General features: G+C 34.1%; 1 protein-coding gene across 1 annotated transcript in view; it reads right to left on the reverse strand.

The window, feature by feature from the left end:
* The window catches only part of LOC117240599 (paired box protein Pax-6-like), a 148,817-nt gene that overhangs the window by 95,530 nt on the left and 38,415 nt on the right, over window positions 1–14,872 (reverse strand). The window contains 2 exon segments of the mRNA XM_033506609.1: window positions 1,836–2,016; window positions 2,588–2,753. Coding sequence (XP_033362500.1) covers window positions 1,836–2,016; window positions 2,588–2,753 — 347 coding nt within the window.

The raw sequence follows: 14,872 nt of genomic DNA on the forward strand, positions 1-14,872 counted from the left end.
CAATATGCTAGAAAAATTATATACACTCTCTGTTATATCTACATAAAAGTAGATCCTACATAAGTATCAATAATATTCTGCTATCTAATGATAATAATGCATGATATAATTTTATCCCAAGATTATTAAGCGTTATATTTTTTAATCTTTCCCATTTCTTTTAGAAATATATCGTAACAATAATATGTGTGTATGTTAATATGTAATTATAAATAATCTTGTGGCAAAGTATGTTTTTAGTTCTTTTGATAAGTCAGATATATATATATATAGTTTGATAAGTGTATGTATACTTTCGTGATTGACTGTACATTTCTAACAACTTGAATCATCGTTACTTGATGAATTACTTCGTTACTTGTGAACGATGGAGTATCGAGGTTTTTTTTAATTCGTCATTCAATTGTACCATACTAATCACATAATAAGATTATATACTTGTCCCGTGATAGCTTCATACCTTCAAATGGGTCGACAACGATGGAATTCATGTCGTTCTCTTTACACAGAGATTTCATCGGTTGGTATAAACACACTCCCACAGTCACCTCGCAGAAAACTGATTTCCACCCTCCCCCCGTTCCACTCTCTTCCCAGCCCTTCGACTATCTATGCAAATGCGTTTCTGTTTTGTGTGCGTGCAGAAAGCCCCGTTGACAATACGCTTGCGCGCTTACGACCTCCACCCTACAAAAGTCAAGCTCTATTACGCGTGTTTTGCGACATGCTTTATAAACTGTCGTCCTTGTTACCGTGGAAAGCATCATTGGACCCAAAGCTCCCTCTTTTTGCGCCCGTTTCATTTAATGTTCCGTTAACGTACGCGCGTAAACCTCGCGTTTCCTGCTGTAATGGCTTCTGATGACTCATGGGAATTTTGTTAAATACTGTCCATTTGTCATGTTGTTTCTAACGCTAGAATTATCAGACTAGTGGAAATGATCGATTTGTAATTTTTTATAAGAATATTATAAGTAGATTTATGAAAGGGTACTTTTTGGAAATTTGAACGATTTTTTACATACAGGATTGGTCAAAATTCAGAATAAGGTTTGACTAGCTAATAACTTTTGTGTCAGCGATATTACATAAAATAAATGCTTAACGTGTGGAGATTTGTCCGACTAGATACGAAAGAGAATTTTTTAAATAAGTTTCATTCGCCGTCTCGCAATGTTTGGCTTTTTCGATTGCATAGTTCATGACTGTATTGCAGATTTTTGTGCATTTATAAGCGAAGACGTAAAAATGAGCAGAATTCGCATAATATGCTAAAATACAGAAAATTTCCAAAATATAATTATCCGTTATAATGTTTAGTATGTAAAAATTGTCTACTTGGATATTACTTTTTTCATTCGATTCATAAAAATATGAATTTGCATAAATACCCGCAATAATTATATTATATTTTGTAATTAAATAAATTAGCACGATCATTTTAGGATTTGCAACTTTCATTACGGATCAGAGGATTTTAAGTAAGTGAGCATCTGTTCCGCCAACGTGGCATCTGAATCCGAATATAATCTGGCTATTGTCGCCATAATCCATCATAACGTTAGTTAATGTATGGGAATTTAGCATTCGAATTTCTGCACACGGTTTGTTCACGCACACTTGAGCAACTCATGGAGAATATCCATCGAAAAATAAACTATTTCAAATAGAAGACTCGTGTCAATGGACGAATTTTGTGTTTTGGAACAATATTTGATTATGTAAACAGATTTGAGAAGAATTCATTTGGATTTCGACGGTATAAAATTTATTTATTCTACTTTTTTCTCTTTAATTTCTTCAAAATTTCAATTAAAAGAAGTTTCCGTACTCACACTAGGGATGTTATCGTTGGTGCAGACACCTTCCTGGAGCAAACGATCTCTGATTTCCCACGCAAAGATAGAGGGGCATTCGCTTTTGTAAAGGGAAATCTTGCTTACGACTTCTGCTGTGGCTACGCGCGGTTTACTGCCACCGATTGCTCTGGGCCTGATGGATCCGGTTTCATAGTACCTGCAATAATAATAATTTGCGGTACAATACGGTACATGTTAGTAACTCATGTTTGAGGTAAATTCGGAAACTTAAAATTCTCTACTATGTAAATACATCATTGTTTATAAGTATTAAAAATAATAATTACAAGTTTTAGTACTATATTAGTATGAAAGCATTAAATCGGTATCAGTTACTTATACTGTTATTAGGTAAATAACTGTGATTATTGATGTAACAACAGTTATTTTCGAAATTTTTACGAAAATAGTTATTGGAAGGAAGGTAATTTTTGTTTAAATGAAAGGTAACGTAAATCGTAGAGGATTTTTTCAGAAAATTAAACGGATAAAAGATATTAATTTTTAAATATTGTGGTTATAGGTAACTATTATAAATGACCAACATTTGTCTTTGCGGTAACCATTATCGATGATGGAGATTGTTTTTGATTATCGATAACCATTATAGATGACGGAATCTTTTTATTAATTACAATTAACAATCGATGAGAAATTTGTAATGTAAAGTAGGACATTATAATCAATAATATTTTTGGTTATTCGTAGTGAGCAATATTTCAACCAACCTCCCAAGAATCTTCGAGACGCAGCCGTTGCTAACTTGCAAAATCCTAGAAATGTCACAAGGTCGTGCGCCTGAATGCGCTAGCTCGACGATCTTTTGCCTCGTCGAGTCTGGAAGCGGCCTACCGCCGACGAAAACACCTCCGAGCTGATTGACGCCACTGTGACCTAGAAAAAAAGCAAAACATCGATGGAAAGATTGTTACCAAGTTCTTCTGAATAGATTTTTTTAATAATTTTGAATATAAACGTTCGGCTTTTTAATTGTAAGATATTATTGACATAATTTTATTAAAAGCTTGTCAAATGTACCATAGATATAAACAGTAATGACCTCCAAACCCCATTTACATTTTTGAATTAAAAACATTTTTGGCATTTTAAATTATTATTTGATCTTAATTTACATATCAATATGATTACATATCAAATACGTCAGTATAATAATTAGCAAATAAGAATAGTGGAAGAACATTTGTTTTGCACTTGATGTAAACGTAAGAATAATAATTACATAGCACACAGACATCTTATGGATACCGTAAAGACGTTTGGTAATGTCGTAAAAGCATCTTTCGAATATCCCATGTCAGAAACAAGACCATTTCAATCGCTATCATTTTTCATTATTTTTCAATTTATTTCGTAACTTTAATCAACTTTTTAAATACATTGCCAAAAATTCGCAATATCTAGCAATTGTGTATTTCAATCACAATGATAATTCAATTTTTTACAACACTAAAAATTACCATCCTTCATTATTTTTCAATTTCTTTTATATCGTTAAGACATTTTTCAAATAAATCGCCGAAATTTCTTAAACTCCAATAACAATATATTTTAATCACAATGACTATTCTTCTAACACTGAAAATCCACATTTACTTCCAAGAGAACACCTTCTACTGACCATTTCTCTATTTTTCTTCGTCGAAAGTCAGCTAGCTTGTGGTTTTCACCCCCGAGAAATTAGGGCGTGGCAGGGTTGCGACACCGTGGCCCGTCTTCTTCACGGCGAGTGCGGGAATATAAAAGATTCGCGAGGAGGACACCGAAGGCTGCTGACTTTCGTGTGTGTTCACCGTGTCACCGACACAATGAGTCGAAGATTATCTACGATGGGATTCGCTAACGTTTTAACGTCTGCAGCCAACCCCCCATCCATGCTCGTTCAACCCTCTTGGAGAACGAACAGCTCCGAGAAGAAAAGAGACCGTGCCCCTCCCTTTTTTCTCCTTCGCCGGTCTTTTTCCTTTTTTTATTTACCAGCGATTTCGAAGAGGGGGAAAATACGTGATCTATGACGATGAAGGTATTATATAGGAGATGTGAGAATGTTTTGGAGGTTTTCAGAGGTGGAGATATTCGTTGGAATTTTAGTTCTATGAAGAGGTGAATTTCGTTAAATTTGTAGATTTGTCTATATAGAAACGCGTTTGGATAATGTAGAGAACGATACAAAAAGAGGGTCCACAACTTTTAAACAGTATTCATCAAATGATGGAAAAAAATCATATCAGGCATGAATCGATAAATTATTATTTTCAAGGTTGCAAACAATTTTTCGTTTTGATTAAAGCGACTGATTTGCGTGCTATGTACCGTGCTAAATAAAAAAGTGGATTACTTGTTCTCTTGCCACTTGATATATAACGTTGTTCTTCTAACGTATTACCAATCTAAATTACCAATATTATCACACGAATAATCAATTACGTCGGAAAATACATGTCAGTAAAACAGCAAGAACACGTGATAACTCAATTCTCTGATATATTTTCTCTAATATCTCGATGTCGCGCGTATGTGGAAATGGTATAAAGAAAATGTAGAAAATTTTTTGTAATTCGGAAGTTATACAATTTTCATGTAACAGAATAATTCTCGAAGCGAGGAAATCATTGGCTTTAGTCGAAACGAAAAATTGTTTGTAACTTTAGAAATATTAATTTTTCGACCAATTTAGTACGACTGTCTTCATTTGCTGGTATTACTATTTAGCCTAAGGATCCTGAACCCCTTTTTTTATCAACCTACATGAATACTAGAGAGACACTTTTCAATTGGTAATAGTTACGTTTGAGATTTATTTATCGAGATATGAAAGTCTGTGGTGCCTCGAATTTTTCTGGTTAATCGAATTTTGGTCAAAAGTACCATTTTGAAATTTCAAAATCCATCTTTGCCACTTTACCACATTTAGAACATTCTCTGTAAACATGCTTTATTAATAAATTGCGAACGTCCTGTCTCCCCCGTTTTGTACTACTTTTATATTGTTATCAAATCAATGAAATTATATCAATGGAATATATATACGAAATACATTCCTTAGTTATCATGAGCACTTCAAGTACCATCGGGAATTAATTGAACGCATCAGAGTACTTTTTTCTGGTGGCTGTAACAAACAATTGAATAAATTGAAATAATTTTTCCATTTTACGTATTAATTTCTTTGTGCTCATAATTCGCGATAGTTCAGCTTCAATGTTCTGAGCTATTTTCATACTAATTTCATAACTTCTGTTTCTTTCACTTCAGTATTCTTATATGAACGTTAGTTCAGGAAGAATTAATCAATTTTAGCTCTTTGATAATAGCACCGCAACATAATAGAAAATACATTTGAGACATCCCAGAAATAATCTGTTTCCCTTTGCAAATCTTCTTTTGCCCCCCTTGCAGGAATTCTTTTCCCAGAGCTACCTTCAATTTACGAAGTAGAACGATGTGCGAAAGAGTGTTTAGACGTTGCCGATTGGTGACTTATAGATATAGAAATGGAAGAAAAGGTATTTCGAATGAAAGGAACACTCGTATCGTCTAGTCTAGGTATAGAAGCACCACGATCCTCGCGCGCGAGGCCCATTTTCGAAAGTCAATCGACCGTAAGCCCCCCTTTCGTCAATCGCATACGCTCGTAAATCTTCCTTATAACTTGCGCCGACTCGGTTAGTCGTCGTCGTCGACGTCATCGTCGGCGACGGCGGCTGTTCGAGTCGGCGCGAATTAGTCTTGTCTGGAAATTTTAGTCATCCGGCATTTAATAACTTTCGTTTCACGCGAAAGAAACCGCCAATCCAAAAATAACTGTCGTTTCGATCCTTTGCTTTGTTCTTTTTGTAAGGTAAAATTATTTGAGGTAGAAGTATATTTGTATCAAATTGAGTAATTTCTTATGAACGTGCGTGCTGTGGTAAAATTCACGTATTGTTATTATGATCAGTCGATGTATCGAAGAATTTTACTGACTGTTCATAAGTGTTCATAAAAACGAAATGAGCATATGCCATTCGATTTTTCCAATTTTGAGATGAAAATTTATTCTCTCACGTTATATTGTATTCCATATAATTAATTTAATTCAATAGAAATATATCAAGACGCTGAAAACATAATATGACAGCATTTAGAAATAATTTATTGATTATAACTACTTTGGATGAAATGTCAAATGCTTGGCATCTACTCTTTAAAAGGTATACTATATAACTAACTATATAAGAGAAAAGAGAAAGTATTAATATCTTGTTATTATTTATAATAAGGGTACAATTGGATCGATTTAAAATACCCGTGGCATCAGAGCAAAGAGCAAAGAGAAACAGGGGGATTCAAAACGGCTAATGAAGTCCTAATAAACGACAGGCTTAGAGTCTGGCACCCTTTCTTGATATTTACAAACGTTACAATATCAAAACACATTCTCTGATTCTCTGGCAGAATGGCCACTCGAGAACACCCTTTCATCGCACGTTGCTAATACGGCCAGGGTTATGCTCTGATTGACTTAAGGGTGTACCCTTCTACACTTACACTGTGTTATAAACAGAAGCACGCGTAAAGGTATACACAATCAAGCTGTAATTCTTCCTCTCTCTCCCTCTCTCCCCTTTTACACTCCGTAATAGAAGGATACCACAACTCAAGAATTTGATGTTTCCAGAATTTTTATATACTAAATATAATTGGGTTGCCGGATATCTCAAAACTTTGTTTACATACAAATTATATATTTTATTCCAACATTATTGCAAATATACACTATTCTGATTAATTTTCTGACATCTATTGGATACCTACCTACCAGTATTCCATCCGTGTAGACTTTCCGTTGTTTCCGAACAAAAACATGACTTTAGAAAGGTCAAAGACTTATCCGATAACCCAGTATTCTCGGCGCAGAAACATTTCTGCTATGTAATAGAATTTATTACTATAAAAAATAGATATAGACCTATTATTTCAAAGTACTTCAAAATAATTGAAAATCCTTCAATTGAATTAAAACATCAAAGCGCTTATCTCATTTGTTTTCTTTAAATACCAGTATCATTTCAGGACTTTTTTATTTTAACGTCATTTTATAACTGAAAAAAAATATTTTGATATAAAAAATGGGGAAATCCTGAAAAATTCCTATAACAGGCCATGTTTTTTAAATGACAAAAGAAGATGGAAACAATTATTAAATTATAAGTACGAATTTTCAATTAGAAGAATTTAATTGTTAATGGTGAATCTTCAATTAAAGAATTATTAATGTCACAAGAAGATCATAAATGCTATAGATTTGAATCAGAAAATCTACGCACATACATATATACATATGTAGACGTATCATAAAATGAAATACTCGTACTTAAATAAGCAGCTAAGTATCTTCATTCAAAGAGGCTGTTACACGCACTCAACTATACAGAGTTATTAACACATCAGCATTCATAAATCAGCAGCGAAAGGGCAACACACGGTAACAAAGGGACAAACAAAAAATACAACGGGAGCAAATGTCGCTAAATCTCTCTCGTCCTCTCTCTCACATTCTCCCTCGACCCTCGTTGTGGAAAGGGTGTGGAAGGCAGCAAATTGTCGAGTTTCGAATGCCAGTCCTTAACGAGCGATAATAACTCGAGCAAATAGCGTGCATTTCTAGAGTTAGTTTCTGCTCGTGTTACGCGTCCATTGTAAACGTGAACCAAGAAAGGGAGAGGAAGAGAGAAAAGGAAAAAGAAAGCGAAAGAAAAATAAGAAAGGAAGAAAAAAGCAGGAAAGGGATAGAAGTGTGAGAAAAGGAAAGAATTTTGGATATTGAAGAATATAGTAAAAAAAAAAAAAAAATAGACGTACGAGATTGGAAAGGAAGTAGACAAAAATTGAGAGAAAGGATAGGAGAAAAAGAAAATGAGATAAACGAAAATGAAGGAGAGAAGTGGGTGATGTCTTGGTTATTCAAAGAAAGATAGTGAAAAGAAAATAGGAGATGGAAGAAAGAGATCCGGATTGCAAAGAATCACGGCAAGAGGATGAAACGGAAAAAAGTGAAAAATGAAATGAAAATAAAAAATCCTGATAGGCATCCAATTCGTTTAATATTGCGTTGTAATGTAAACTTTTGCATGTATTGTATAAACAAAGAAAATGTTACGATTTTATATAACTGATTTTCACCTGATTTAAATTCACCAAATTTATACACGATAAGTAACATTTATTATCCACCTAAACAATCATGAGAGTTTCTAAACAAACCGTTTACTATGCAAAATCTTCAGTCTTTAAACTCTTTTTCAAAGATTTTTCATTCCTTATTTTCATCCTCTTCCTTAGAACAGTAACTTGAAGTACCGTTAAAACGAAAAATAAAATAGTAAAATCCTTCCTTTACTTCCTGGTAACTTACACGAGGAACGATTAACGACGGCGAAACTCTCTTTGGCGGCTTTTCGCCAAGAAAAGATTCATCGTGGCCGAGACTTTCCACCGACATGACAGTATGATAAATTGCGTTCTACGTAGAATCTCGTATAATCGATAATTGATCACCGTTCTTTTGTTTTTCATAATACTCCTGATAGCGAATCAGCTATTATAACGCTAGTCGAAAACAGAAAACAGAAAAGAATCGTTTTCGTCGAATTTAATCCATGATGATAGTTCGCTTTTCATTGTTGCTCGTACTCGGACATCTTAGCCGGTTTAGCCGGAATAACACACGAACGTTAGTAAAACATATAAATTGATAAACTAATGGCTGAAAACTTACAACAAGACTGTGAATGTTTAGATATGCACGTTAAATACGCAATTGTTATTCATTTAAATCATTCATTTGTACATTTTTATCGAATGTAGCTTCTAATTATTATTAAATCATTGTTATATTTTGTATGTTTTTATTATACGCAGCTTTTAAATTTTATTTTCTTATTATCTATGATTTGTATACTTTTATCATGTACAGAGTTTTTAATTATCAAGTCAACATTAATTTCTACACTTTTACTAGATCAAGGTAGTATTACTATAAATCGGTTAAAGTGTCGAAATACTTATGAAGTAGTATCTGTAACACTTGAGGACACGCGACGTGCAAAGGGTCCCCTAAATTTCAATAGCTTTACCGGTTCACCATTGTTCCGTGTAATTGATTATATTACACGGTGAACCAGAGGACCACCTGGACGAAGTTGAATGAAACTAAAGAAGAAAATGAGAAGCTACAACGTGGCAAGAATAAGAAGTTGTTCGGATGATGAATGTGCCTTCTGAGCCGTCGCGTCAGCGAGGCTCTGTTTCTCGTTTGTAAACGAGCTTCCCTCTTTTTCTTGTTGACATAGACGCTATTTTACTCATTTTTATCGGTGTTCTATCGGCAGGAAGAGAAATATTTGTCCCGCACTTGATAAGCGTATCTAACCATTTAACTTGGACAAAATAAATTTCGCGTAATTAGCGGATAGATTATGATTCCGCAATATTTGAACATTCCCGGAATTTTGATAAAATGTATGGGTCTGTACGAAAGACTACATATTTAAGGCTCTAGATCCGTAACTTCTTAACTAAATGAAACAAATTCTGTGATCAAAATTGTATCTATTAGACATTAAAGTTAGATACGAGACTAAAACGTTCAAATATAATACTTTACAATTTATTAAATTTACTACATTTACAATAGGATAGAATCTTTTCTTTTTCCGATTTTGTCACATGGACTGGCTAAAACCTCATAATTTAATTTAACGATTTCATACAAATAAACTTTGTAATAAGTAAAATGATTAAAAGTACATAAATTGAAGTATTATTATGTTTCTAAATAGCACAACTTTGAAATATCATTATAATTATATTATAATTTATTTTTGTATTTTTACAATACTTGCACTACTTTTATAATATTTTCCATACCTTGACACACTGCACTATACTGCAACAAACTTCTCAAACGAGACCATTTATTACTAACTCCATCCATTAAATCAAAATTCCTATATAACAACTATAATACAGACAAGTTTCACAATCGAGTAAGACCAGTAAAGCTACGATATAGTATCCATTAACTCAGATCATTTTACGTCATTGTACTCAATTGCTCTCTTTCTAACCTAAAATGGGGGGGGGGCGGAGAGAGAGAGAATTCGTAACAAGCATGGAAGCAACTTGTAAAGTCTGACCAATGCATCCTGTAACTGGATGACAAACGGTTAGTGAACGATTAAGGTTGGTTCATCTGTTGTCGGTGTCTCAATCGGCTCGACGTACAAGTGTTTCCGGGGAATGAATGAACAAGACACCCCTGGAACCATTTCAAGCCGCTCAACTTCCAAGAGGGAGGAGTCAAGGGATGCCCACTTGGCCTCGAGTACTTACTTTCGTGGTGTCGAACGTTTCTGCACTCAGCGAGGATAATCGTTTCACAGGATGAAAGAGGACGTGGCCGACCGATTCTACGTCGTCCAGTTTGCTTCTGCGGATATTTTAATGCAGACTTCAAATATTGACTGAAGGACGATATGTCGTAGGAATGGCACCAAGGTGAAGAAAATGGGAAGTGAATAAGGATGAAAGAGTGAAAATATATGATTCTGGAGGAAAGATAAGAGAATACAATTTTGTTGATTTTCTGATTTTGATGTTATGTAGTAGTTGAAGGAATGTACTTTAATGTACACAGTTAAAAAGAGGAACAACTTATTCGGCCCAGAGATATAAGTTTTTTAACTAGAGATGATAAATATGAAGTTTTGTGAACAAAGTAATGGGATACCTAAAACTTAATATTCTTGAAGAAAACCCATAATCTTGAATGAAAGAAACAGTTTTGGTAATATTTGATCGGTTGACGAGTTATTAGGTGTTAAAATTGCTCGCATATGAAAAACGAAATATATAGTGCGTTTGAACTGGTGAGCGATGTATAATTCAACGTGTCAATACACGTTAGTGTAATCGAATGAGTCTTATGAATCTTATGAATGAAATTTATTACTGAAATTTCTGTTTTATGTCAATAACATCAATAATTGACTTCTGATAATGAAAAATCATATTTAACGATACAAAAAAGCAACCCAATAATTTCAATGATTTCTCTCAATAATAAATAAAATCACAAAGATTCCAGACAATTGATCAGATAAATCAACTCTACTCTCTCCACTCGAATCAGAATTGACAGGGAAATAATAAAATACGTAACTTCTATAACCTATAAAATCCCCCATTACATCGATACCCTTCAGACATACGACAAGCCAATACCAAAAGATCAATTCCAATCTATCAACCTTTAACATCGAACATATACAAAATTCCGTATGTCGTCGGCAAACGTGACCTATTCTGTCGGCAAAATCATCCTTTTAGAAAACGGGACTCTCCTCTCTCGTTCACAATCCCATATATCTTACCATGCTATATTGAGACACCTAACAGTGAAACTATACTGACGAGGGTCAACTGCGTGTAAAACTGACCGGCAGGTAAGAATATTGGAGAAACGACGGAAAAGTAAAAAAAGAATCACCAATGACGATATAGGATAGTCATAATAGCATCATTGTTGTGGACATGTTTTCAAAATGAGGACTCTTAAAAAATCTATCCCTCTTTTCTTATACTTTTTTCCACTGTGCTAGTGATAGGTTCAAATACGTCACAAGTATAGTAAGTTACGAAGTATTTGAATACTGAACATAAACACTGTTATCAAAAAAGTATTATTCTGTAATCTTATTAATTATCTTGTAATCTTATTATATATATACTCTTATTAATTAGATTGTTACTTTACTTTTTACGGGTTGAGTTTCGTAAATCCTAAGATTCTAAACTATAGAAATTCAAAGGAATGAAAATGTTAATAATTGCAAATTTACATCGAAGTAAAATTTATAAAACAATTACATACTATGAAATATTACTTCGCATGTTATACATTAGTATAGTATTTCAATTCAAAATATCTAATTAAGGTTTAGTTTTAACAAAATAACATTACATTGATAAATAAAAAATAGTTTTCTGTTAATATAGTCCTTAAGAATCAAAAATGTTTTTACGAAATTTCTTTCATTTTGGAGATATAAATAGGTATCATTCTCTAAAATAAATACAATATCGAGTATATTGAGCTTGATCCCATCACTAGATCTCGTGAATGCAGCACAATAAGTCTTCGAGTATTTGTTGTGCCGCTGTTTGTAGCCAATCTGCCGCATGCTTTGGCCTACGTAGTACCTCTTCAGCCACGTATACACGATCGTGTTCCCCTCTTTTCCTTTTCATTCCTTTTTTGAGGCAGGGTTCGATCTTTAAGAGAAGCACGTTTTTCCGAAAATTTGGTTCTGACAGTTATTAGTATTATTAATGGCCGTGCATTGACAACTCGATTCATCGTCGATCGCCTATTTGTAGCGAGGGGATCGACTGTTGTACAGGCAGATGTACACCTTATGCTCAAGGGTCAAAGGAACACGGGGATGATTCTAAAAGGCGTCAACTGTGAACAAGAGTAGGTACATGGTTCTTGTGGATAGCATTGATCGTCGCTGTTATTCTTAGTTGCGAGCGAGACATTTCTTGTAAAGTAGTTACTCGATGATAGTATTACTATTAATCTTTTTAAAAACGTCACAATAATAAACTTCTTCTGCATAAACGTCACATATTTCTTGCATATATTTTACACGCATAGACATTTACAGGCCAGTGATAAGTCCTCTTCAAGAAATATTAAAGATCTTGTTTTCAATATGTTCAATTCCGTTTATTATTTTCACATATCCTTCAATCTTTCTATGAACTACTAAATTCAAATAAAGAATATGTGGTTGAACATAATCTGAATCCTGATTTGTTTTCAAAAAGTTATCAACATTACTTGAATCCTCGCTGGTCGATGCAAAGATAACGAAGGTAAACGGAGTGGTTGGGCTACGAAGAGAAATATGTGCGGATAGGCTAGGAAGCTCGTGGATGGGCCTTTTCCACACGATGCACCCGGAGAAGCGGCTCTGACAGATCCGTTGGCGTGGAATAACGCGTTTACGAGCTCTTTGTCCGGTCCGCTTTGGACCACGACCGCCTTGTGCTACCGTCGCTGTTGCTGCTACCTTGGCTGTCGTCGATCCAGATCTATTCGAGCAGGAAAGCTCGAAAGCACAGGTTAACCCCCCTAGATAATTGGATAATTTGGACCCGAACAGCCAAGAAGACCAGATTAAGTAAAAAATCGCAAACGAACAGCGACAGCTGATGCGATTTGCATTCTGCACAAGTACAGTGGATTATGCTATGACGAACGAATATTGCAATGACCAGTTCTTAGTAATAAAATTCTATAATTCATTTTACATGTTCTATAACGAACAATTCTTAAGCCTAATAAAATTCTCCAATCATTTTTATACAGATTCAAATGAGTAACATGCGCAAATATAAAATGATCGCTTCTGAAAAAGATCTGAAGAGAATATAAGATAAAATATTTTCGTATCACGCATTCAACCAGATCCTGTATATTATATATGGTTGCTCACGGAGGTATTCGAACACCTATAGAAACTAGTAGAAACCTTTTAGAAATAGATTATGTCTTGTACGAAACATTTTGAAATTTCATTAACATTGCAATGAAGCTCGGCTATTATGATTATATTAGTAATGTTTCAAAGAAATTTAAAAGTGTATATAGAGGCTACAAAATATTTAGTTTTTGTGTAAGTGATTTCACAGATATCACAAAAGTATTTAAACAGCCAACCACACATTATATTAATAAATAAACTGTAGATCTTTACACATTTATAGGAAATTTAGAATTGAAAAAATCCACATAATACGCGAAGATATACAAAATATTTAAAGTACAGGTAGTTCCATTTATCATAATATTTAGTGAATGAAATAAATTTCTACTTAGATTCTGTTTGTGTAATTAAGTTTATAATTATATGAATTTGCATAAAGGTCCGCAATCTAATTCTTACTAAGAAAATTCGACAATCCTCTCTATATAGGTACAGTAGGATTTCCTATAGCACGGAATTTCGTGTTATATAAGTCATAGTTAGATAAAAAGTTTCTTTTTTAGTATAGCAGAAAATGATACTTGCAATAACCGAACATAACCTAACATTCCAAACCTAACCCACATCGTTCCATAATAAATACCAAAATAAACCAAAAAGCGAAAGGAAAAAGTACGACAATTCCATCCACAATAAGAAATGACATATGTTACAAACTTGTAATCCTCGTAACAATTTCGCGAATTCGTATAGATCCAAAAATAGAGAAAATCCTAATCGCAATTTCTACTCGGGGGATAGTTGAGTAAACTAACTGGGGATCTTTTTTTATTGGTTATTGCGAAAAACGCGATGAGGTCCCAGCACGAAAACGCAGAAAGAGCGAGACGAGGGTTGAACCACGTTACTAGGAAATAAAGGCGACGAAAGGGGCCTTTTAACGTGAACACAATCGGGCATAAGGTGCACAATGACATCGACTGGCTCTGGTATTGTGGTCGACGCGGTCCCGCTTGTTCCCATGGGACTCGTGTCCACCGAGGGTTTTGACATAATTAGTTCACGTATCGGAATGATCAGCTGTGGGAATAGCGAGCCATAGCTGTCGATCTACATCTAGTTTTCAGAATGAAATGCGAGCGTTATTGATTGCGCAGAGATTGAGTCTTTATCCTTGACGTTCCGTTCTGACGTGTTTGACGGAGTTTCTGAAAGATTTGGGGTGAATTTACGAAGGTTACGATTGTGTAAATTTGAAGCGTCCATAAAGAATATAACGACGCAATAAACCTCATTTCAATTTCATGCTGTGTAAATATTCATCCGATATTAGTATAATTATTTGTACTATTAAAATCTGAATTACATAGGATATAAAGCAAACTTTAATTTTTATAAAAGCAAAACTCATAATACGCTTATGTAAATGAATGCTTATACACGTTGTATTCAAATTCA

Source organism: Bombus vosnesenskii, unplaced genomic scaffold (genome assembly GCF_011952255.1).
Source record: "Bombus vosnesenskii isolate JDL3184/JDL3185 unplaced genomic scaffold, Bvos_JDL3184-5_v1.1 scf7180000014816, whole genome shotgun sequence".
Taxonomy (NCBI): domain Eukaryota; kingdom Metazoa; phylum Arthropoda; class Insecta; order Hymenoptera; family Apidae; genus Bombus; species Bombus vosnesenskii.